At 41.8% G+C, this 26,210-nt stretch overlaps 1 protein-coding gene across 1 annotated transcript in view; it reads right to left on the minus strand.

The window, feature by feature from the left end:
• The window catches only part of LOC149298609 (UBX domain-containing protein 1-B-like), an 80,978-nt gene that overhangs the window by 25,156 nt on the left and 29,612 nt on the right, over positions 1-26,210 (minus strand). The window contains exons 6-7 of the mRNA XM_089487416.1: positions 23,640-23,685; positions 22,765-22,956 (exon numbers count right to left, since the gene is read on the minus strand). Coding sequence (XP_089343542.1) covers positions 22,765-22,956; positions 23,640-23,685 — 238 coding nt within the window. The remainder of the gene's footprint in view (positions 1-22,764; positions 22,957-23,639; positions 23,686-26,210) is intronic.

Below are 26,210 nucleotides of genomic sequence, written 5' to 3' on the forward strand. Positions count from 1 at the left end.
GGTGTACTGTACACAAAATGACATAGAGACAAATGCTCCAAGGAACTTGGCCTCCGTTTATCATACACAGTCACACATCCATAGATGTTTAATAAAAGAATAGGGATTATTTTACATTTTTAAATTGATTTTGGACCACTTGTAATACATGCCTAACATTTGCTACCTATTCACAATGGCATACTTTGCAACAACCCAACTTTTACTGGACAGGACTGGAAAAAAGCAGGACTGTCCACCAAAATCTTAGGTGTGTTGGCAGGTATGCGGATGGAAAAATGTTGGACAAGAACTAAAAAATAGCTTAGGGTTAATGTACGGTTATGTTTAAGATTAGTAGCAGTGCACTGGTTTGGTTAAAGATGTATTATGTCTAAATAATAATTTAATTTTAATTTTAATGGGTTTTAAAAAATTAAGGGGTTTATTTAAATGTATTTTAAAGTTAGATTTATTATTTAGTACTTTATTATATTTATTTAATGTTTATACTAGTGCTACCTACCGAGCTATAACTACCAACGTGTATTTGCATACCTAGATAGCTAAATTAGATGGGACAGGACTGGAAAAAAGCAGGACTGTCCCTGAAAAAGTTGGGTCTGTTGGCAGGTATGTGGATGGAAAAATGTTATAGTATGAAGTGTGAGTTATAGCGTTAATGCTAGTGAGTGTAGAAGTGAAGGCCAGGACAAATAACAAGAGGAAAGGTCCTTGTGATTTGTGCATTGTACGTGTATGTGTTATGTGTGTTGTGTGTTGTCACTGTGTGTTATATGTGTTATGTATTATGTCACTGTGTTATTTGTGTTATTGTGTTATGTTTGGTTGGTTGGTTGTGTATCAGAAGGAAAATAATGAAATGGAAATGGAAAAGGAAATGGAAAAGGCGAATGAGTGGGCAATTGGCGACCCACTCGCCTGTTTCACCCCAGGGCAAAGCACCCAAACACTGTCAGTCTTAGACGTTTGGCAGCAGACTTCCAGAGCTCAGACACTAGGCCCTAGCGTAAGCTGGCCACTCCGGCGGAGGTAGCAGGCGTTGCCACACCGCAAACAGACGCAGCCAGGGGGGAGAAACTGCCCTTACCATTAGGGACATTTTGGGCATGACTCTAGCCAGGAAGCGAACTGGCACAGAAGAGATGCTGGCACCACCACAACCACCACCAGCAGCAGCATTGAAAAATGGGAAAGGCGAATGAGTGGGCAATTGGCGACCCACTCACCTGTTTCACCCCAGGGCAAAGCACCCAAACACTGTCAGTCTTAGACGTTTGGCAGCAGACTTCCAGAGCTCAGACACTAGGCCCTAGCGTATGCTGGCTACACTGGCGGAGGTAGCAGGCGTTGCCACACCGCAGCAAGTGCAACCAGGGGGGAGAAACTGCCCTTACCATTAGGGACATTTGAGGCATGACACCAGCCAGGAAGCGAACTGGCATTGAAGAGACGCTGGCACCACCAGCAGCAGCAGCAGAATTGGGAAAGGCGAATGAGTGGGCAATTGGCGACCCACTCACCTGTTTCACCCCAGGGCAAAGCATCCAAACACGGTCAGTCCTTGGCGTTTGGGAGCGGACTTCCAGAACTCAGACACAAGGCCCTAGCGTAAGCTGGCTACACCGGCGGAGGTAGCAGGCGTTGCCACACCGCAAACAGACGCAGCCAGGGGGGAGAAACTACCCTCTCCATTAGGGACATTTAAGGCATGACACTAGCCAGGAAGCGAACTGGCAGAGAAGAGACGCTGGCACCACCACCACCAGCAGCATCAGCAGCATTGGAAAAGGCGAATGAGTGGGCAATTGGCGACCCGCTCACCTGTTTCACCCCAGGGCAAAGCATCCATATACTGTCAGTCCTTGGCGTTTGGGAGTGGACTTCCAGAACTCAGACACTAGGCCCTAGCGTAAATTGGCTACACCGGCGGAGGTAGCAGGCATTGCCACACCGCAGCAAGTGCAACCAGGGGGAGAAACTACCCTCTCCATTAGGGACATTTGAGGCATGATTTCAGCCAGGAAGCGAACTGGCAAAAGATACTGGCACCACCACCAGCAGCAGCGTTGGAAACGGAAAAAGGTGAATGAGTGGGCAATTGACGACCCGCTCACCTGTTTCACCCCAGGGCAAAGCATGAAAGTCTGTCAGTCCATGGCGTTTGGGAGCGGACTTCCAGAACTCAGACACTAGGCCCTAGCGTAAATTGGCTACACCGGCGGAGGTAGCAGACGTTGCCACACCACAAACACGTGCAACCAGGGGGAGAAACTACCTTAAACATTACAGAGAAAAAAAATTAACTTTCCAAGCTAAGAGCTGGGTAACCCAACTTGGGCAGATTGAATTTAAGAAAGGCAATCTGCTCCATCAGATGAGGTGCCATGCGTGAGCGCTGTGGACTCAGTATGTTTCCAGTCATAGAAAACACGCGCTCACTTTGAACAGTGGTTGGCGGACATGATAGTAGCTGCTGCGCAACCCATGAGAGTGCAGGCCACACACTCTTCTTTTCATCCCAGTAGCTAAGAGGATCAACATTAGGCGCAGAAGGAACTTCACAGAGGTAAAGTTTGACCATTTCAGCAGCACTACTCTCCTTTCTGCTGCTAGCTCTGTCAGATGGTCCAACTATACTCCCAAGTGCCTCTTCCCAAAACGCAGCTGCTCCACTCAGCTGTGTTGTGCTGCTTGTGGCACTGCTGCTGATGCTGCTGCTAGGAGTAGCAGACCACATCATCTCTTCCTCCTCCTGCACCTCTCCCTCCTCGGACAGCATTCCCATTTTACGTTGCCAGTCACGCACCTTGTTGACCAATTGCTCCCGGTAGCTACTGAGAACATTAAATTTCAAAGCTAGCTTTCCCTTAATTCTTGGATCGCAAAGGCACGCTAGCATCATTTCGGGACTCTCTTCCATTCGTTTGCGAAGGTGTACTTTTAGCAGATCCTTCAGCTTCCTGGCTATGGCTGCTACGTCAGGATGTAGAGTGCCACCTTGAACAGCCTCACGGTTTCCAAGGAACACATCTTGCTGCCTAGATGGGAGAACACTGGGATTACCTGGGCCAGACTGGCAGTGTTTGAGCTTAAATTTTCTGTGGCATCCCTGAATGGTTTAAGGACTGCCACTAGCTGGGCGATCACTGTCCAATCCTCTCTATTCAATGGAGAGGTAATCCCAATATTGTGCTCTGAGGCAAGATTATGGATTGCCCTCTGCTGCTCCAAAATCCTCTCCAGCATGTCTAACGTGGAGTTCCACCGTGTACTGACATCCTGACGTAGGCAGTGTACGGGAAGACCTGACCTCTCTTGCTCTTCCCTCAAAAGTTGGCTAGCCTTAACACTATGGTGAAAGTGCCCAGCGATCTTTCTGCAGCCACATTAGTTCCTTCTGACATTGCTGCCTTCACTACAAGATGTATGATGTGGGCTGCACAGCGCACACCAACAATATGACCATCTCGCAGCGCTTTCACCATATTGGCACCTCCGTCAGTTACCACAAAACCAACTTCAACATTGGTGCCCGCCTCTGCTCCCACCCAAAGGCTAAACATTTTCCTCATTGCATGCAGAATATTTTGGGAAGTGTGCTTTTCATCCATCACTTCTGCATGGAGAAGGAAAGATCGGTAGCCTGCTGCAGCAGCTTCCTTAGACACACCGGGCTGCCACCAGTGTGCTGTCAAAGAAAGAAAGGCATGCTGGCCGCTAGGTGCACTCCACAAATCTGTAGTGAAATGAACACACTGACCAGCAGCCTTGGAAAGCTCCTCTTTCACTGCTGCAACACAGGACCGATACAATGAGGGGACAATGTTCCTGCTGAAAGTGGAACGTGACGGAACTGTATATTGTGGAGCCACAGCCGCCATCAATTGTTTGAAAGGCTCCCCTTCGATCATAGAGAAGGATGCCCCTCCAACAGCAATGAACTGACCAATCAGTCGCGTTACTTTATTGGCCTGCTGTTTGGGCATTGACCTTTTGGATTGGAATGCCACAAATTGTTCCAGGGTGGGCTGGACATGCAGTGCTCCAACCTGCCTTGGTCTCTGGCTGCCAGCACTAGCTGCTGCTGCTGCTGCTGCTATTGGCTCAGAAGAAGAAGCTGTTGGGGTTTTTCCACGGCCACCAGCTATGCTGCCTGCACTAAGTTTTACTTCTGCATCTTTCCCCAATAGCACAGCGTTGTGTTGAGTGCTGAGGTGATGCTTCATGCTAGCACTGGTAAAATGGCCAGACACTTTCCCTCTGCTTATTAGCTTCCCACAATGTTTGCACTTTCCATAGCGCCCTTCTTCAACATTTTCAAAGTGCTCCCAAATTGGGGCGCGCATAGCCTTGGAGTGTGCCTTGGGTGCTGCTCCTACTGCTCGGGGTGGATGAACAGAGGCAGAACTAGTGGTGGTGGGACTGGTGGTAACAGTACTGGCCATAGTGGGACTGCTAAATGCTTTAGATTTGCTAGGTTTTGCTGCTGCTGGTGGTGGTGGTGATGGTGATGATCGTAGCAGAGAAGGTGGAGGCTCAGGGGAAAATTGTGCACTAGTCATTTGGACACTGCTCCCTGAGGAATCTGATTCATGACCACTCATCTCCTCTACTTCCTCTGGCTCATAGTCTAGCTCTTCATTAGCCAGATCGAATGGAATTCCTGCTAGGCTGGAGCTAAGACTGATATCGTCGTGAGATTCGTGACTAGTAGTAGTGCGAGCAGGAAGAATAGACTCTGCACTTGGCCTCTCAGTCTCAGGCTCCTCTACTACCTCGCTAGGTGGAGTCCCACTATGTGTAGCCCTCTCTCTAACTGTCTTTACAAAAATTTTGTAAGGACTTGGTGGCTTGCTAGAGGTACTAGGAGGACATGGCGTGGCGGTACCAGTGGGAACAGTAGGCGCAGCACTAGTGGTGGTAGAGGCGGTGGGGGTGGTGGTGGTTTTCCCTACAAAGGAATGAGATCGCTTTTGTTTGGGACCCCTCTGAGTCTTGCTGCTAATTTGGCTCTGCTTGGTACCTTGCATGCTGCTTGTGGATGGGGAAGATGCTGCTTGGGGCAAAAGGCACTTCTTTTTAGTCACTGGGCTGGTACTACTTGTGCTACCCTTTAACTTTGAACGTGCTTCTGGTGCTTTAGGCTTTCCGTAAAAAAAACATAGAGCTTGTGGGCCTAGCCGCACTACTACTGCCTGCTTTTGGTGCCTTTCCTTTACTTGATGATCCTTCAAGCAATGCTTCCCCAAATGATAAGCGAGAGCTTGGCCTACTTGGCCGACTAGACTGACGCAAAGGCTGCATCTTAGAACTGGTGGTGGTGCTGGTGGTAGATGGAGCTTGTCCCTCCTTAGTCCCAAAAGGAGGATCCATTTCAAATTTTGTGTTGTGTGTGTAGTGTAGTGTAGTGTTTAAAAAACTATAAAAAAATAAAAAATAAAAAAAAGGAAAAACGAATTAAAGACAAAAAAATTAGAGGAAGTTCTCTTCAGTGCTACTGCTTAAAAAGTAAAACTATGCACTACTGCACTGTGCTGTTGTGTGCAATCTGGCAAAGTGCTAAAGTTATTTAAATTATTAACTCAAGATTAACTATTTAATAACTAGCAGTATTTTATTTTTAATTTGAATTGACACGGGCCTAAGAGCTTAGCCTACTACTATGCTAGCCTAAAGCTATATTTCCTTACTATAAGTCTACCTCTAGGCAGACGCTCTCAAACCCACTAAGCTAAAGTGAGGTTAAATCAGATTCAGTATGATTTATTAATTAATATTAAGTTATATAATATTAATAGATTAGAAATAATTTACTTATATATTATGTATTATAGATAGAAGAATATAGATTATGAATTAGAATTACTTATATTATAGATTATGAATTAGAATTTATATTGTTATATATTTATAATATATTATAGATTAAGATTAAAGAAGATTAGAATTATTTTAGTACTACAGCTAGTAGCTTGAAGCTTTGCTTAGTACAGCTCGTCACAGTCAATTTTTCTTGAAAAGAATTAGAAATAAAATAAAATGTCACAGCAAAACAGTTAGCTTCACTGCTTGCTGAACAAAAACACACAGCACTTATGCGGCTGCACTCACTAGCCCAACAAGTTCACTTCACTGATGGACTGAGGTGAGCAAAACAAATGAAATAAAATGAAAGATTATTAATTAAGAAAAATTGACTTGGTCTCTTGCTGTTGCTAAAACAAAGCACAAACTATAGAGCTGCAGCACCAGTACTAATAAGATTAGCTGAACTATACGCTAGTAGTAATTAATTAATTATTACTTTTATTTATAGCTAATTTAATTAACTATTAAGATAAGAAAGAATTATTGATATTACTGATTTTAGATTAGACACTAGTAGATGTCTTGAATGTCTACAGTACACTCTACACTAGTATACTATTACTAACTATAACTGACAAATATATATATAATTTTATAATGAATTCAATTATTAATTATATTAATTAATATTACTGATTTTAAATTAGACACTAGTAGATGAATGTCTACAGTACACTCTACACTAGTATACTATAGTATATATATATATGACTGACAAATATATATATATAATATTATAATGAACTATTAAATTATAGACTCTATTAAATTATTATTTATAAATTCTATTTAATTTATTTAAGCAGGACAGGCAGTAGGCACTAGTGCCAGCCCAGGGCAAGGGCACCCCAGTGCCACTGAGACACTGGGTGCACTGTCAACTCAACAGCACTTACACTACAGTTGATGACAAATTAAATAAAAATTAAATTAATCAAATTATTATTATTAATTATATTAAGTAGCACTGAAGTGAGGATGAAGTACACTGTGAGAAATGGCAGGCTAAGGCTTACCAGTCTCACACAGAACAGAACAATCTCTCTGTAACGCTCGGATGCAGCACAGGAGTGTTGCCAAAGCAGTCACAGCGAAAAATGAATGGATCTCTCAGGCAAGCTCTGGTCTTATAAAGGCGCCTTCAGAATTCAAAAAACAGCAGCACAGGCATTGGACGAGACCCTTAGCGTGACGTCACAAGAGTGAGCTGATTGGAGAGACGAATCTTCGATTCTTCGTGGTTGTGAGTCTTCGTCTTCTCCTACGTTTTGCCGGCACTGTATTCTCTTCGGCGTGTCTTCGGAACGAACAAAAAAACGGCCTCTTCGTGCTCGTTTTCATGTTCGCCCGAAGACGAATGCGCAAGTCTAGTTTTAGATGACCAACTGAACAGAACGGGACAGCCTGTATGCTCGTTGACTTCCTCGGAAAGTATTCACCAACTCACTACACCTGGTAGACCCGTGGCGTGTCACACACCCTACACAAAGAATACACCCATGCATCTAGAGTTGCTTTTCCACTCCTTTTCTAGAATCAACATGTTTCTTACATCATCTCTGCTCTTACCATTTATATCTGACACACAAATAGATGCAATAGTAGTTTCGGATCATGCACCCATCCATCTCACAGTCAATATGCCTAACGCACCGAGATCACGTAGACAATGGAGATTCCCCGCCCACTATGCCAGCAGGGACGATTTTACCACTATGCCAGCAGGGACGATTTGTAGAGTTTGTGATTTTTCTAGTAACAAAGAGTTGTTTACATTCCGTATACCTGGTTTTGTGGGAGTCATCTTTATATATGGAGTAGTTAAGAAAAGCACGTTGCACCTCTGCAAGCAGGGAGTCATACCTCTGGTACCAGTGTTTACGTTGATTTGCCTTGTAAGATACAATATTACCTCTTATCACTGCTTTAGAGGCTTCCCAGAAGAGCATGTGGTTATCAATGTGTTCCAATCTTGATAATTTGCCCAGGATGCTTGTAACATAGATGACTCCCACAAAACCAGGTATACGGAATGTAAACAACTCTTTGTTACTAGAAAAATCACAAACTCTACAAAAGACTACACAAAAAAATAATTTTTCCGATGGGGAAATAGGGCTGGGAAATTACTGGCCAATATGACGAAATCCTGTAAACCAAAGCATATTATCCATAAAATAGTTACGGATGGGGGAAATAGCATTTTCAAACCTAAAGACATTAATCATGCATTCTCCACTATTTTTTTTTTACACACCTATATACGGCAGAGCAGGATAACACAGAGTTAGGCATTCAACTGTTACAGAAGGCAAAATTGACAAAACTTACCAACGAACAAAGGGACAATCTAAATGCTATCATAACAGAAGAGGTTAAACACGCTATTCACTCTCTATCCAATGGTCGAGCCCCTGGCCCTGATGGCTTCTCTGCTGAATACTACAAATACTTTCACACCACCTTGTAACATCCCTCACTGCATTATATAATGGCAAAAATAATCGCCCTATACAGTCCTTGACACGCTCCAAGTACTATACTGATACCCAAACCACATAAAGACCCCACAAAAGTTCAATCATATCGACCCATCTCATTTCTCAACCAAGACTTGAAAATTTTAACTAAATTAATTGTCTCCAGACTACAATTATTACTGCCAAACTTATTAATTCACCATCAATTGGGTTTCGTAAAAGGTCGCAACTCAGTTAGGGGTATCCGTACGGCCCTGGCGGCTGTAATAACATCCAGTTCTGACCCACATCAGCATTCCCGAGCCTTATTAAGTCTAGACCAGGGCTTGACAAATTTGTTTTAAATCTAGGAGCCAGCTAAAAATGTTAGGAGCCAGGACTTTTTTTGCCCTACACTCACAGTCTCACACTTTACCCTAGCCCTCACTTCGCCCTGCACCCACACTAAAAAGCGCCAGTGCATACTTTTAATTACCATTAATTAATCCCATTAATTAACTTTGCAAAGGCAAATTCTGTCCCCAGTTTCCCATAGGCATCTTTGTCTAACTAGCTTCCCATTGTCACTAAACATGGGACTATGGGAAGCTATTTAGTGACAAAGATGCCTATAGGAAATTGGGGACAGAGTTTGCCTTTGCCCCAGTCTCCCATAGCCATCTTTGTCCCAGCCTCCCACTGCCAAGCATGCCCCCAGTTACTTCAACTTACCTGACCGAAGACCCCGATGTGCACTCTGTTGGATTCCCGCTGTCAAACATCTGTGCGATGCAGACAACCACGCTGCTGCTGCCGGCGGCTCCACCCACCCTCCTCACTGAACGGGGCTGGCACCGCCCACAAAAGGTCATTGAGCAGCGCTGGTGCCGCACACAAAAGTTCGAACCGACAGGGGTGGCATTTTAAGAAGCCGTCCCCGTTGATCCGAAATAGAATTGTGTCATCTGGCCAGCGCGACTCAGTGACCTTTCGTGGGCGGTGACGGCCCTGTTCAGTGAGGCGGGTGGGTGGAGCCACCGGCAGCAGCGGGGTTGTCTGCATCGCACAGACGTCCGCTGCTGCCGGAAAGGAGGATCCAAGTCCCCTGCAGCGCCGCGGGGATCTGGACCCAATTATAGGTTTGGCTCACAAACACCCAGGCGCCAGGACAAAATTATCAGTCGCCATGGCGACCTGGGATTTGTCGAGCCCTGGTCTAGATGCTGAAAAGGCTTTCGATACTGTAGCATGGCCTCACCTTTACAGAATCTTAAAAAATCATTTCTTTGGACAAAACTTTCTAAACTTCACACGCGATTTATATACTTGTCCAGAAACAGTTATCATTACAAATGGAATTATGTCAATTTAATTTAATGAGACAATCCGCCTGAGGCGAGGGGTTAGGCAGGGATGTCCTCTCAACCCGCTCCTTTTTTATTTGGTGTTGGAACACAAATTAAAGGCTTTTGCTGATGACATCCTCCTATACATCTCTGACCCCCAAAACAGCTATCCCACATACTCTATCTTTGCTACACACCGGGGGGGGGGGGGGGACGGTCGGTTAAAGGTTTCAAAATTAACATCAACAAAACGGAAGCACTTAATTTGGGCTCCTCTGTCTTGCCTCCGGATACCCCCAGTTTTGATTTTCATTGGGCGATAGCCTCAATTAAATATCTAGGCATCACTTTGCCAAAATACCCACTCTATAGATTAAATATTTCACAGAATCATTAAGGATGTTACGAATGAACTGAAACTATGGCACATGCTACACTTGACACTGATGGGCAGGATTAATCTAATTAAAATGATTAGTTTTCCTAAACTGCTTTACTCTATACAGTCCCTACCCTTATTAATTAAATCAACTGATCTAAAATTTTTAGATAAACAATTTAACCTTTGGAAAAGAAAGAAACCCAGGATCAACTTATACAAACTAAAACACGCCCCACAGACATTAGGTTTTAATTTCCTGGATATTGAACAACATAACCTAGCTGCTCTGACACGACATGCAATTGATTGGTTGTCGTTCTCCCACAAATTTACAGATACCTCTCTGGAGAGTCAATTACGTACCCCACACATGCTACCTGTCCTACTGCACACACCATACCTTTCACTACCGGAGAATATTAACCCCTTGACTGCTAACAATGGCATGGTGCCGTCGCTAGCGGTCCCAGTCAGGTGCTAACGATGGCACCATGCCGTCGCTAGCACTACCCTACCTTGATGGAGGTCTGTGGACCCTCATCACCACCTACCCAGATGATCTGCCGCTCATATTGAAAGGGCAGCACTGGGACCACCCGATCCGGCCTGTAATGACGCGATGACGTCACCGCCCAACTTTATTCAAAACTGACAATTGTCAGTTAAAGAGGTATGGGGGCATGCTGCTTAGATGCCTGTATCTCAGGGAATTAATGTTGGGAATTACTCATGATACTGAAGCCATGTTGCACCATTGTTGTCTTTATTACATATATTCAACTTACATGTGTTCTTAACAGTAATTATTCTGCGACAGTCATGTTGTAACAATTCTGTACCCTTTCATATAAATTGTGTGAATGTAATTGTAATCAGAGATTTGCTATGGACTTGAAGGTGCATTGTTTGTAACTGCCCCTTTCTGTATTCTTGACGTGAAAAACAAAGAAAACAAATGAAAAAAATTGAAATAAAAAGCAAAAAAGTGTGATTTGATGAGGTAAATTGAATTGGCCGGGTTCAACAATGTCCCAATTAACATAGAGGGAAGGATGGCCACACATCTATTTTCCAATTAGAAAAATGTGCATGCCCCAAATGTGGCCCTTTTGCCCCCAAACAGCCAAACAAACCCATTCATGTAGGGTATCGCTGTACTCAGGAGATGTTGCTGAACAAATATTGGGGTGTTTTATGACAGTGCCATATACCAGAACCTGTTAATTAATACCTGAAGTAAAATGTGTGTGAAAAAAAAAAAATGCAAAAAATTGACTACCACAAAGTTTGACAAAGACTGGTGGTAGAATTAGTGCATGGAAAGAGTTAAAATACTAGCATTTGAAATACCCTGGGGTGTCTAGTTTTCAAAAATATATGACTTGATGGGGTAAATTGCATTGGCCGGCTTCAAAGATACCTGAAATGGTACATGGGGGGGGAGAATTACCAGATTTGGAAAAAATGGTTTTGAAATAGCAAAACGCTACCTGTACTTATTGCCCCATAACGTGCAGAAAAAAAGCAAAAAAACATTGGGTATTTCTAAACTCAGGACGAAAAGTAGAATCTATTTAGCAGGTTTTTTCATTACCTTTTATAGATGAGTAAAAGATTTTTCAACAAAAATTTAGAAAAAGTCATTTTTTTCTAAAATATTTCACCATATTTTATACTTTTTTTAAATAGTAAATAATATGATACAATCAAAACAATGTCATCTAAAGAAAGCCCTTCTTGTGGTGAAAAAAACAATATATAACTGGGTAAACTGGTTCAGTAAACAGGAAAGAAGAAAATTACAGATAAACACGAGCAGCGCAAAAATGTTAAAACGGCCATTGTCACGAAGGGTACAAAAAATAAAATCAGCCTTTGTCACAAAGGGGTTCAAGCTGTCAGATGATGTTTATTTAATATCTGTTGACATTTCATAGAATACATAGCATCGTAACAGCATTTTCAGGTCATTGGGCAGAAAAACAGCCTCAAAACATTAAAGAGCCACCACCATATTTAAACGTGGGCATGAGGTACTTTTTCATATGGCTACCTCTTGTGCGCCAAACCCACCTTGAGCGTTTACTGCCCAAAAGCTCTATTTCGGTTTCATATGACCATAGAACCTGATCCCATTTTAAGTTCCAGTAGTGTCTGGCAAATGGATGATGGTTGAGTTTGTTTTTGGAAGAAAGTAAAGACTTTTTCCTTCAAATCCCTCCAAACAACTTGTGATGATGTATGTGATGTTCAATTGTAGTTTTGGAGAATTTCTGACCCCAAGACTCAACTAACGTCTGCAATTCTCCAGCACTGATCCTTGAAGATTTTTTGGCCACTCGAACTATATACTCTTCCCGGTGGGTTGAGACAATATAGACAGACATCTACTTCCAGTTTATTCATAACATTTTGGTTGAATTGAACGTCTTAACTATTGCCCTGATGGTGGAAATGGGCATTTTCAATGCTTTTGCTGTTTTCTTATGGTCACTTCCCATTTTGTGAAGCTCAACAACCTTTTCCAGCATATCACAGCCCTGGTCTTACCCATTGTGATAAATGACTAAGGGAATTTGGCCTGTTACCCAATGTTTAGGGCTGCAACTAACGATTATTTTCATAATCTATTAGTTGGCTGATTATTTTTACAAATGATCAATTAATCAGATAAAAAAATAAATGTAAATTTTTCATTTAAAATAATTTAATAAACAAAACAGGATGTTAAAAACAAACAGCAGAATAAAAAAACTGATAAAAATGCATTTCTTGTTTTGATTTCACTTTTGAGCCTGGGCTCAAAAGTTATGCACATTTGAGCCCAGGCTTGCCACACTGCCTCCCAGATATACCACTCCACCCTCCCCACATATGCCTTATATACCCTATATGCCTTATACCCCCTGATATGCCACTCTGTCCTCCCCAGATATGCCTTATATCTCCTGATATGCCTTATACCCCCAGATATGCCACTCCGTCCTCCGTGCATGTCATTGGATAGTTCATCACACACCTCCATACTCTGATTAGTTCATTTTCCCTTCAATTGCATATTGCACATGGGTATTCTGCCTTGCTATGGCTGATGTTACGACTTTCACAGTTGTAATATTACCAAACAAGGCATCTAACGTGGTTATCAGCGCATTTAAAATCATTAAAACACAGAAAGGTAGCTACCAAGGCATAATATTATAGCGTGTACAGCTGGACATTGTCTAGATAATTTTACATAGTATTATCTTATTCACCACCCGTTAAGGTTGATATGCCCATATATACTAAGTGTTACTAATGCGATAGAGAACAGCACAACTGCAACTATAGGTAATGCAGCCAACCACATAGCTCAGCGGAGCTCACTAATAACTATGTGATCCGTAAAACATCATATGGGGAACCATCCAGTTCAAAGAAAATATGTAAAAAAGCGTATCTTCCTAAAAATCATGGCATTTGAAATACCCTGGTATGTTTGGTTTAAAAAATATATGGTTTGATAGGGTAAATTGAAACGGCTGGTTTCAAAGATGTTCCAAATAGGGCACAGGCGCAAACTGACCAGATTCCAAAATTTAAAAAAAAATAAAAAAATGTGCACTTCCCAAATGTGACCTTTTAGACCCCAACCAACCCGACAAACCCATGCATGGGCTGTAACATATACCAGGAGCTGTAAGAAGTAAAATGTGTGGGTGTGTGTGTGTGTGTGTGTGTGTGGGGGGAAACAAAAAAAAACAAACTTTGACAGAGGCTGGTAGTAGAATTAGTGCATGGTGTTAAAATACCAGCATTTGAAATACTATATTTGCTCGATTATAAGACTCCCCTGATTATAAGACAACCCACCAAAATTTGAATATTAATTTAGACAAAAAAGAAAAAGCCTGAATATAAGACTATCCATAGGAAAAACATTTTACTAGTAAATATTCACATGTAAACAATTTTCATATTTAATAAAAACTATGATTGAGAAAAATGCATTTCTTGATTTTATTTCCTTTTATTTGCCAATCTGCCCCCCAGTTATGCAGAACAGAAAAAAAATCACTACCACAGGTTTTGACAAAGGCCAGTGGTAGAATAAGTGCATGGAAATAGTTAAATTACTACCATTTGAAATACTCTGAGGTGTCTGGTTTTCAAACATATATGGTTTGATGGGGATAAATTGAACTGACTGGCTTCAAAGATGTCCCGAACAGGACATGACCAGTTTTGTATTTACCTATTACTTGCAAAAAAACCCCAAAACACATATCATCAATAGGTATTCCTAAACTCAGGACAAATGCTAATATCTACCGTATTTGCTCAATTAAAAGACAAGTTTTTTTTCAGAGCAAATGCTCTGAAAAATATCCCTCATCTTATATTTGAGGTCGTCTTCTCATTAGACTAAGATCCAGATCCCCCGCAGGACTGCAGGGGACCAGGATCCTCCTCTCTGGTAGCTGCTGCTGCTGCCGGCACTTCCTCTGGGGGTTCTATGACGGAGCGCCGACATTACATGACCTTCCGGTGCGCCACCATAGAAGCTCCGGAGGAAATGCCGGCAGCAGCGGAGGTTGCCTGTGCACATCCCGCAGCCGGGGAACGTTTGCGGGATGCGCACAGACAACCTCAGACGGGCTGCACCTCAATGGGGAGGGTGCAGCTGTGCTCGGGGAGAAGATGGCCAGAAGGGTTTTTAAACTAGGGAAAGGGGGGGGAGGGAAACTACAATATAGAAGGGGAAGATAGTGTAGATAGAGAGCTGGGGCTTATAAATGTACCTGGGGGTGGAGCGGAGGGAGGGGTTAGAATAGTTAATAGGGATAGGCTTCATAGGGAAAAAAACCATACACCTCTAAATTGTATGCTAACTAATGCCAGAAGTCTGACCAATAAAACTGACGAACTGGAGTTAATAATGTCCGAAGAAAATTATGACATAGTGGGTATAACAGAGACATGGTTGGATGATAGCTATGACTGGGCGGTTAACATACAGGGGTATAGTCTATTCAGGAAGGATCGAAAAAAACGAAAAGGGGAGGAGTTTGCCTTTATGTAAAGTCCAGCCTAAAGGCCACACTGCGGGAGAATATATGTGAGGGAAATGATAATGTGGAGTCATTATGGGTAGAAATATATGGAAAGAAAAATAATAAAATACTGATCGGGGTTTGCTATAAGCCACCAAATATAATGGAAGCAGCAGAAGATCAATTATTAAAGCAAATAAACAAGGCAGCTAATCACAATGAGGTGGTTATTATGGGGGACTTTAACTATCCCGACATAAACTGGGAAACCGAGACCTGTGAATCTCATAAAGGAAACCGGTTTCTGACTATAAGTAAGGATAATTATCTGTCCCAAATGGTACAGGACCCGACCAGAGGGGGCGCCCTACTGGACTTAATATTAACCAACAGACCTGACAGAGTAACTAATGTGCAGGTCAGGGGGCATCTAGGAAATAGTGATAACAATATGATACATTATTACTTGTCCTTCAATAAGGGAACTCTTAGAGGAGCCACAAGAACTATGAACTTTAGGAAGGCAAAGTTTGATCAACAAGAGAAGCCCTTAACACTGTAAATTGGGAAAATGTCCTCAAAAACAAGAGTACAGACACTCAATGGGAGATTTTTAAGAATATCTTAAATTCTCACTGTGAAAGGTACATACCGTATGGGAATAAGAATCAGGAACAAGAGAAAACCAATGTGGATAAATAAAAATGTAAAGGGGGCAATAAATGGCAAAAAAAAGGCATTTAAGCTACTAAAACAGGAAGGCAGTGAGGAAGCACTAAAAAGCTATCGGGGAAAAAAATAAAATATGTAAAAATCAGATAAAAGCAGCAAAATTGGAGACAGAAAGACTCATTGCCAAAGAGAGTAAAACAAACCCCAAAACGTTCTTTAACTATATAAATAGTAAAAAGGTTAAAAATGAAAGGGTTGGCCCCTTAAAAAGTAATGAGGGAGAAGTTATAGATGGGGATCAGGAAAAAGCTAATCTAATCTATTAAATATATTCTTCTCTGCTGTATTCACAGAGGAAAATGAAATGCCAGGTAATATACAGCAGGATGAGATAAATGCCCCAGTACATGTCGCCTGTCTAACCCAGGAAGAAGTGCAGTGCCGCCTAAAAAAAATCAAAATAGACAAATCACCAGGTCCAGATGGCATTCACCCCCGCGTTCTAAGGGAGTTAAGTAATGTAATAGACAGACCCCCATTTCTAATATTCAAGGACTCTATAGTGACAGGGTCTGTTCCCCAGGACTGGTGCATAGCAAATGTTGTGCCAATATTCAAAAAGGGGACAAAAAGTGACCCGGGGAATTATAGGCCTGTTAGTTTAACTTCTGTTGTGTGTAAACTGTTTGAGGGTTTCCTAAGAGATGCTATTTTGGAATATCTCAATGAAAATAAATGTATGACTCCATATCAGCATGGGTTTACAAAGGATCGGTCCTGTCAAACTAACCTGATCAGCGTTTATGAGGAGGTGAGCTCAAGACTGGATCGGGGTGAATCGCTGGATGTCGTATATCTTGATTTTTCCAAAGCATTTGATACGGTGCCACATAAAAGGCTGGTACATAAAATGAGAATGCTTGGGCTGGGGGAGAATGTGTGTATGTGGGTAAGTAACTGGCTCAGTGATAGGAAACAGAGGGTGGTTATTAATGGTACATACTCTGAGTGGGTGACTGTTGCTAGTGGGGTACCACAGGGGTCAGTTTTGGGTCCTATTCTTTTTAATATATTTATTAATGACCTTTGCAGACGATACTAAACTCTGTAACGTGGTTAACACAATAGAGGACAGTGCACGGTTACAAATGGATCTGCATAGGTTGGAGGCTTGGGCTGGGATGTGGCAGATGAGGTTCAACACAGATAAATGTAAGGTTATGCACATGGGGAACAAAAATCCAGGCTGGGAATATGTATTAAATGGGAAAACACTGGGGACGACTGACATGGAAAAGGACTTAGGAGTTTTAGTTAACAGTAAATTTACCTGTAGCGACCAGTGTCAGGCAGCTGCTGCTAAGGCAAATAAAATCATGGGGTGCATCAAAAGGGGCATAGATGCCCACGACAAGGAAATAATTCTACCACTGTACAAGTCACTAGTCAGACCACACATGGAATACTGTGTACAGTACTGGGCACCAGTGTACAAGAAAGATATAGTGGAGCTGGAGAGGGTTCAAAGACGGACAACCAGAGTAATAAGGGGAATGGGAGGACTACAGTACCCAGAAAGATTATCAGAATTGGGGTTATTTAGTTTGGAAAAAAGACGGTTTAGGGGGGACTTAATAACTATGTATAAATATATAAGGGGCAGTACAGAGATCACTCCCAGGACCTATTTATACCCAGGACAGTATCTATAACAAGGGGACATCCTCTACGGCTGGAGGAAAGAAGGTTTCTACACCAGCACAGACGGGGGTTCTTTACAGTAAGAGCGGTGAGATTATGGAACTCTCTGCCAGAGGAAGTGGTAATGGTAAACTCAATAAAAGAGTTCAAAAGGAGCCTGGACGCGTTTCTTGAAGGAAATAATATCACAAGTTATGGATATTAGATTAATAGGGACAGAACGTTGATCCAGGGATTTTTTCTGATTGGTATGGGGCAATTGGCATCTGCTTCATAAGGGTTTTTTCTCTTCCTCTGGATCAACACAGTAGGGACACAATATGGATATAGGTTGAACTTGATGGACTTTGGTCTTTTTTCAACCTTATGAACTATGTTACTATGCTGGCACTTCTATGGCGGAGCACTGGAAGGTCATGTGATGCCGGCGCTCAGTCATAGAAGCCCCGGCGGAAGTACTGGCCACCAGCAGCGGAGGTCTACATTGCACAGACCTCCACCGGCTGCCCCACTAGACACCAGGGAGTCCAAAGCACTGGTCACAAGTAAAAGCGATGCACTGGTAAGTCAGGGGGGTTAAGAGTGGCATGGGGGGGGGGTTCAATGGTTTTCTGGAGGCATAGTGGCATATATATATATGGGTGTATAAGGCATATCTGGGGGGCAGGTCGGCAAATAAAAGGAAATAAAAACAAAAATATTTTTTCAATCATAGTTTTCATTAAATATGAAAAAATAGTTTACATGTGATTTATTGTGAACTATAGGGTAGTCTTTGTAAAAAGGAAGGCATGATTGACAACCAACTGTATGCCAATGAAGTGAAATGGTGTTATGATGCAGAGATCCAATGGGCAAAGCCTCTCTATACAAGACCTTAAATTGGTCTCAAACATTAATGGAGATTCTTCTCTGCAGAGCACATGGCAAATCAGTTAGGGCATTTGGTCACCTTCCACTCCCTCCCCCAGTGCAATGTCCTTTCCCTTTTCTATCACCTTGGTCTCTAAGGGTCACTGGAGAAGATACCGTATTTGCTCGATTATAAGACGACCCCGATTATAAGACGACCCCTCAAATTTTGGATCTTATTGGGGAAAAAAAGAAAAGGCCTGAATATAAGACGACCCTAATGGGAAAAAAATCAAAACCACTGTTTTTGTGTTTTTTTCTTTTTTCTTTCTCACCTGTCAGTGGGAATAGCAGATCTATATGTCCCATCAACATGTCCCATCAACTTGTCCCATCAACATGTCCCATGCTCCTCAGTCACGCTTAAAGGGGTCTGGGAATCATGGGAAATGTAGTTCACTAGGTTGTGCCCCTAATTGAACCAGCTATGCAAATCATTCCTACCTGACAGTCTATGCTCCTCTTCACAAATTGTGAACAGGAGCACAGACTGTCAGGTAGGACTGATTTGCATAGAATCATAGGCACAAAACGTAAAAAACGAAGCTGGGTCAGGTGAGAACAGCGCGACCCACGTGACCCGCGCATCTGTTATGGTCACAGCTTCCGATTCGGCCGCATCGGAGGATGCTGAAGCCGCGGATTACGGAGGCGGCGGCTGCTGCCGCGGATTACGGAGGCGGAGGCGGCGGCTGCCGCGGATACGGAGTCGGCGGCTCCCGCGAATACAGAAACGGCGACGGCTGCCGCGAATACAGAAGCGGCGGCGGCTGCCGTGAATACAGAAGCGGCGGCGGCGGCAGCTGCCGCGAATACAGAAGCGGCGGCGGTGGCTGCAGCTGATACGGCGGCGGCGGCTGCCGATGGAATTGTGAGGTATCGTGGGGGATGATCTGAGGCCTGATTACAAGACGACCTCGATTATAAGACGAGGTCGGTTTTTCAGAAGTTTTTTTCTGGAAAAAACCTCGTCTTATAATCGAGCAAATACGGTAGGTTACCAGGGGAGTGTCCAGCAGAAGGAGGACTTATTGTGTTTATAAAGTCCTGCCAACTCTCTCTCTCTCTCTCTGAGTCTGCGTGGAGATGATCACAAGGGAGTGGTAATTGTATCACGTGTTTACAGGCTTATCCTGCTGTTTCTTTGTTATTTCCATTCAATCAATGAATAGATAGTTTGGTAACAGCATATACTAACTTATAGTAATTTGTATATGTATTGTTAGTTTGTTTAGCCTCTCTTAATAAATATTGTTAATTGCAGAAAACAAGGAGTGTGGACTCTGACTTTACACTCAATAGTTAGTGGTTATTGATAGCATAACAGTGTATATATATATATTCATACATTAAATGTTATTCAGTAATCACAGTAAGATACAGACACGTTTTTATATTTATAACAGTCTTATATTCAGGCCTGTTTTTCCCCCCTAAATATTCAAATTGTTGGGGATTGTCTTATAATCAGGGTGGTCTTATAATTGAGCAAATATGGTATTAAGCAGGTAATAAGCTTTTGTAGATGAGTAAAATATTTTTCAAATAAAGAGTTGCAGCGGAAGTTGTCTACGCGAATCGCGTACAGCTCTACATGCTGCCCGGACTAAGCGCCGGGTACTCAGAAGCACCGGTAAGTTGGGGGGGGGGCATAACACAGGAGGATCCAGGTCCCCTGCATCTGAGTCCCCAGTGCTTAGTCCGGGCAGCATGTAGAGCTCTACACGCTTGAGCGGAAGTTGTCTACGCGAATCGCGTAGAGCTCTACATGCTGCCCGGACTAAGCACCGGGGACTCAGAAGCACCGGTAAGTTGGGGGGGGGATCTGGATCTTAGTCTCAGTCTCATAGACGACCCCGATTATAAGACGAGGGGTATTTTTCAGAGCATTTGCTCTGGAAAAAACCTCGTCTTATAATCGAGCAAATACGGTATTTTAACTCTCATCATGCACTAATTCTAATTCTACCACCAGTCTTTGGAAAAAAAATTACTACCACAATGTTTGACACATTTTATTTCAGGTATGAATTATCAGGTCCTGGTATATGTCACTGTCATAAAACACCCAAATATGTGTTCAGCAACATAAGTGGGTTTGCCTGGCTGTTTGGGGGCAAAAGGGCCACATTTGGGGCACGCACATTTTTCAATGTTAAACTTTGACATTTGGTGATCCACTACCCATGCCCTATTTGGTACATCCTTGAGCCCGGCCATTTCAGTGTGCCCTATAAATCATATATTTTTGAAAACTAGACACCCCAGGGTATTTCAGATGCTGGTATTTTAACTCTTTGCATGCACACATTTTACCACCAGCATTTTTTCAATGTTTGCTGTAGTATTTGTTTGTGTGTGTATTTTCCCCCCACACATGTACTTTAGGTATGAATTTACAGCTCCTGGTATATGCGACTGTCACACAACACCCCAATATGTGTTCAGCAACATCTCCAGTACAGGACACATTCATGGGTTTGTCGGGTTTTTGGGGGGCTAAAAGGCCACATTTGGGGCATGTGCATTTTTCAAATTGGAAATTAGACGTGTGGCCATCCTTCCACTTGGGACATTGTTGAACCCGGCCAATTCAATTTACCCCGTCAAACCATAATTTTTTTAAAAAGTAGACACCCTATGGGCATTTAACATGCCAGTGTTTTAACTCTTTCCAATGCGAGAATTGTTTTAAGCTAAAGCGCTAATTTTAGGACTAGCTCATAAAATTTATATATATTTTATTTTTTTGCCTTTTTTTATTTTTTACATTTTTAGGAACTTGAAGATTCCCCTGATGGTGACATCCACGGGAAATTATTTTTTTAAACTATTTTTTCCCCCTCTTCTGATACAGTGTATGGCGGATGTTGACACACTGGGGAAGGGCCAGACATGGCCCCTGATGCCGATCGCGGTGTTGCTGAATTCCTCGATGTCGAGGCATTACAGCAACATCGTTTGGGCGCAAAAAAGTGAACGTAGATCGCTTTCTCCACCCCTTTGAAGTCATGGCAGTTCTGGCACGTGAATTGTGGTTAACCCTTTGTTTTCAGGCGACGTGCCCGGACCGTCGATTGTCATTAAGGAGTTAAGAAAATTGCAAACAATATTTTTTTTGTTTCTTCTACACTTTAGGTGCCCCTGTTGCACAATAACCTGATTAAAGATGCACCCCACATACATACATACAATATTTTTAGTAGTATTTTTAATTATTGCTCAACCTGTTTGGGGGAAGTGAACAGGTGAGGCGGTTATACTTTTTACATGTAGAGCTAGTTAAATCAAATAAGCGTATTTTAAATTATTTTATTTGTACTGGTATCGATGCAACAGACAGTGAACCCTCTAGAAGCCTCTCGAACATGTAGCAATGCCAGCAATGTCGCAATCACTTAGCTTTCTTTATTGTTTAGTTATGCATTTTTTTAAATTTTTTTTTTACTTTTTCCACATTATTTTTCACGCTTATCCCTGCGATCCCTCTGTTCTGAACACACAGGTATCATTCACCGAGCAAGTCTCCATAGACTCCAGTAGGCCGACCCTGTAGGGGATATTCTGTCCTCCTTAACCTTCTGCTTGATGTCAGCAGTGAAGTCTCTTGGAAGGCGATGCCCGATCATGTGATCAGCCATTCCTTATGTAACGCCTTACCGGCGCTCAGGTCAGCAGGAAACCAGAGATGCTGGCTTCAGCTGACAGGAGGGAGTCCAGGCTGGCAAAAGACAGCCTGATCTCCCATATATGCAAAAACAGAAGAAATTGGTCAAGTTTTTTTACAGCACTGTAGATTAAAATGTGTCAAACCTATCAATGTGTAGCATAGCATAATCGCAGAGTAAAATATATGTGAAAAACTTATGTTTTTGCTGTGGAAAAGTTTACATTAAGTATATTGTGAGGTAGGTTGTCTAATCCTCATAAATATTTAGATTTATGGGGTTAAGTTGAAACATCGGACCACTACACTACAATTAATCAGGCTGTGGACCCACAATAGAGATCTGTTAAAAGTCACAAATTGCATGTTCCAATTTCGAGCCCCCCAAAATATTTAAAAAACACTTCCCAGTATATCAAATTTTAAACAGTGTTGAAACAGTAATGTGCATCTTACTGTATTTAACCCTATAGTTACAAGGACAGGTTAAAATTCAAGCCATGTGTGGCATTTCTAAGCTCAAAACAAGTGAATAATTACACTTGTGTTTTTCTATTTGCATGAGGCTAATACATGAGGTTTATAATAGTTAAAACTAGGAGAAATGGGTTTTTTGTGTCGGAACACTAGGGTCCATCCACAAGTGTAAACTGCCTTTGTCCTTAAGGTGCTGATCTCGCATTATTTTACCTTTTCTTTCACTCATCAATATAATCACCTGGCCAATCTTGCTTCTTGTTTTTCTCTTCTCCTGTCCTCTGCAATTTTCTGCATCTCTTGCTCCTGTAGTCTCTGTCTGATTGCCGACAGCTCTTGCCCCTGTTTCCGTCTTTGCTTTTCTTGCTCAACACACTCCCTTTTCTCTCGCTCCTCACGCTCTTGTTGTTTCTGGGCAATCAGCTCCATCATCCTGCACATAGATTTTAAAAATGTATTACAGAAATATACCAAGTTTCACACAGAGGCCAGAGGTGGCCTATGTAGTTAATGAAAATTTACATGCCTGAAACGCATCAGGGTCCCACACTAACTCAGACATCAACTATTTCGCTAGAAAAGAGCAATTGTCATAGTTTGATTACTGTAGACCTACAGACAATACAGAAGCACCATAAGCTATTATGTTCCGCTCCTGAGTTCAATACCCACTCAACTCACAAAACCTGGGAGTTTCCCGGTGATGCTAAATTTGTTAACTAGTGCCACATTTGAGTAAGTGAAACATGAAATATAGTAAATAAAACAATTTGTATACTTCTTTGCAAAAGATTGTAAGCTTGCGAGAAGGGGTTTCTCCACCTAATGTATCGGTTTGTCTTAGTCTCAATTCTCGTCTTGTCATATCCTTTGAATATATGTATTGTATTACGCGCTGCTCAAATTGTTGGCTCTATATAAATAAAAGATAATAAAATATAATAAAAGGCATAGGTGCTCTGCTCTCTGTTTGCCATAAGAGCAAAGGTACCTCATTTGTATTTATTATTAGGTCATGCCATGAGCATTAACAGACTACACAATGCTGCAACTGACTATACTAAAAAGGTACAAAGCGGATTTTTAGTTTAGCTGATTTAAGTTTGGATAACGCACCTTTTTCTTTGCACTTCTTTCTCCTCTTCAGTAAGGGTAGGTCTCACTTTAAAATAAAGAAAATGTAAAAAAAGATTATTAATATATATTTTTGACACCCACACTTCACACAGGTGAAGAGATAGTACCAACAGCAAGAAACATGTTTCTATGAGGTATACTTGTGGTATTCACGGTGGGTGAGGCCTAAAATAAAATGTACTAGAAATTGACCTTTGTGCTGACCCCGACAATTTTAAATATTTTGTGTGTACAGAATTTAGAATATCTACATAAATCAATCACAATACATATAAATCAAGGAGTAAATACGATTAAATAATAGACATGCGCATTCATTTTCGTACCGAATTTGACAATTTTGTCCAAACAACGAACGGACCCAACATTGGACTAAAGAAAAAGAAAACAAATGCGCACAATATGAAAATCTTTGGTCATTCACCCGTCACGGCTGCCATTAGGAGGAGAAGAATCTTGCCATTTTAACCCCTTCGTGACAAAGGTTGATTTTACTTTTTGTACCCTTCGTGACAATGGCCGTTTCAACATTTCTGCGCTGCTCGTGTTTAGCTGTAATTTTCTTCTTTCCCGTTTACTAAACCCACACACATTAGATCCTGTTTACTGAACCAGTTTACCCAGTTATATATTGTTTTTTTCACCACAAGAAGGGCTTTCTTTAGATGACATTGTTTTGATTGTATCATATTATTTACTATTAAAAAAAGTATAACATATGGTGAAAAATTTTGAAAAAAATTACTGTTTCTAACTTTTAGTTGAAAAATCTTTTACTCATCTATAAAAGGTAATAAAAAAACCTGCTAAATAGATTCTACTATTTGTCCTGAGTTTAGAAATACCCAATGTTTTTATGTTTTTTTGCTTTTTTCTGCACGTTATGGAGCAATAAGTACAGGTAGCGTTTTGCTATTTCAAAGCCATTTTTTCCAAATCTGGTAATTCTTCCCCCCATGTGCCATTTCGGGTATCTTTGAAGCCGGCCAATGCAATTTACCCCATCAAATCATATATTTTTGAAAACTAGACAGCCCAGGGTATTCCAAATGCTGGTATTTTAACCCTTTCCAAGCACTTATTCTACCATCAGCCTTTGTCAAACTTTATGGTAGTAATTTTTTTGCATTTGTTTTTTCACACACATTTTACTTTAGGTATAAATAAACAGGTTATGGTATATGTCACTATCAAAAAACACCCCAATATGTGTTTAGCAACATCTCCTGAGTACAGCGATACCTCACATGAATGATTTTGCCTGGCTGTTTGGGGGCAAAAGGGCCACATTTGGGGCATGCACATTTTTCAATGTTGAACTTTGGCATTTGGGGATCCACTGCCCGTTGTGCCTATTTGGTACATCTTTGAGCCGGGCCATTTCAGTGTGCCCAACAAAACCATATATTTTTGAAAACTAGACACCCCAGGGTTTTTTAAATGCTGGTATTTTAACTCTTTGCATGCACACATTTTACCACCAGCATTTTTTCAAAGTTTGCAGTAGTATTTTTGTGTGTGTATTTTTCCCACACACACCTACTTTGTGTATGAATTTACAGCTCCTGGTATATGCCGCTGTCACACGACACCGCAATATGTGTTCAGCAACATCTCCTGAGTACAGTGATACCCCACATGCATGGGTTTGTAATTTTTGGGGGGGAACTAAAAGGCCACATTTGGTACGTGTGCATTTTTCTAATTGGAAATTAGATGTGTGGCCATCCTCCCCCCCGTGTTAATTGGGACCTTGTTGAACCCGGCCAATTCAATTTACCCCATCAAATCATACATTTTTTAAAAGTAGACACCCCATGGGCATTTAATATGCCAGCATTTTAACTCTTTCCATGCGAGAATTGTTTTAAGCTAATATGCTAATTTTAGGATATTTTTTTTGTTTGCCTTTTTTTTTTATTTTTTTAACATTTTTTTTCAACTTGAAGGTTCCCCTGATAGTGACATCAGTGGGAAATTATTTTTACATTTTACTGTTTTTTTACTATTTTTTTTCTAATTATTATTAATTTTATTTTTAATTTATTTTTTCTAATCACACTGTGATTAGAAAGCTGAGCTCCATTGACTTGCATGGTTGAATGCAGTACCTATATTCAACCTGCAAGTGGAGCCAGAGTTCTCTAGAGGGCCTGGAGACCGTCTAGCGAACTTTTTAGACTTTATTGTTTTTCTTTATTGAATTTTCCCGGACCGCCGCCATCTTGCAGATGGCGAAGATCACAGTCCATCCCCAGGTAAGTGTTTGGTGTCGCTGGATGCCTCCTGATTGAGGCATTCCAGCGACACCATTTAAGTTTAGGAGGCGATCGTTGATCGCCTCCTAAACGCTTTTAAAACGGGCGTCCGCCGCCATACAAAGTATGGCGGATGTTGACGCCCCGGGGAGGGGCCAGAGATGGATCATAGATCGCTTTCTGCACCCGTTTAATGACGTGCCGGTCCTGGCACGTCATTTGTCGTTATCGACTTGAATTTCCGTGACGTGCCCGGACCGGAAATTGTCATCAAGGGGTTAAAGGACATCTG

This window comes from Sceloporus occidentalis, unplaced genomic scaffold (assembly GCF_023333645.1).
Source record: "Sceloporus occidentalis isolate IW3139 unplaced genomic scaffold, rSceOcc1.0.p SCAF_32, whole genome shotgun sequence".
Taxonomy (NCBI): domain Eukaryota; kingdom Metazoa; phylum Chordata; class Lepidosauria; order Squamata; family Phrynosomatidae; genus Sceloporus; species Sceloporus occidentalis.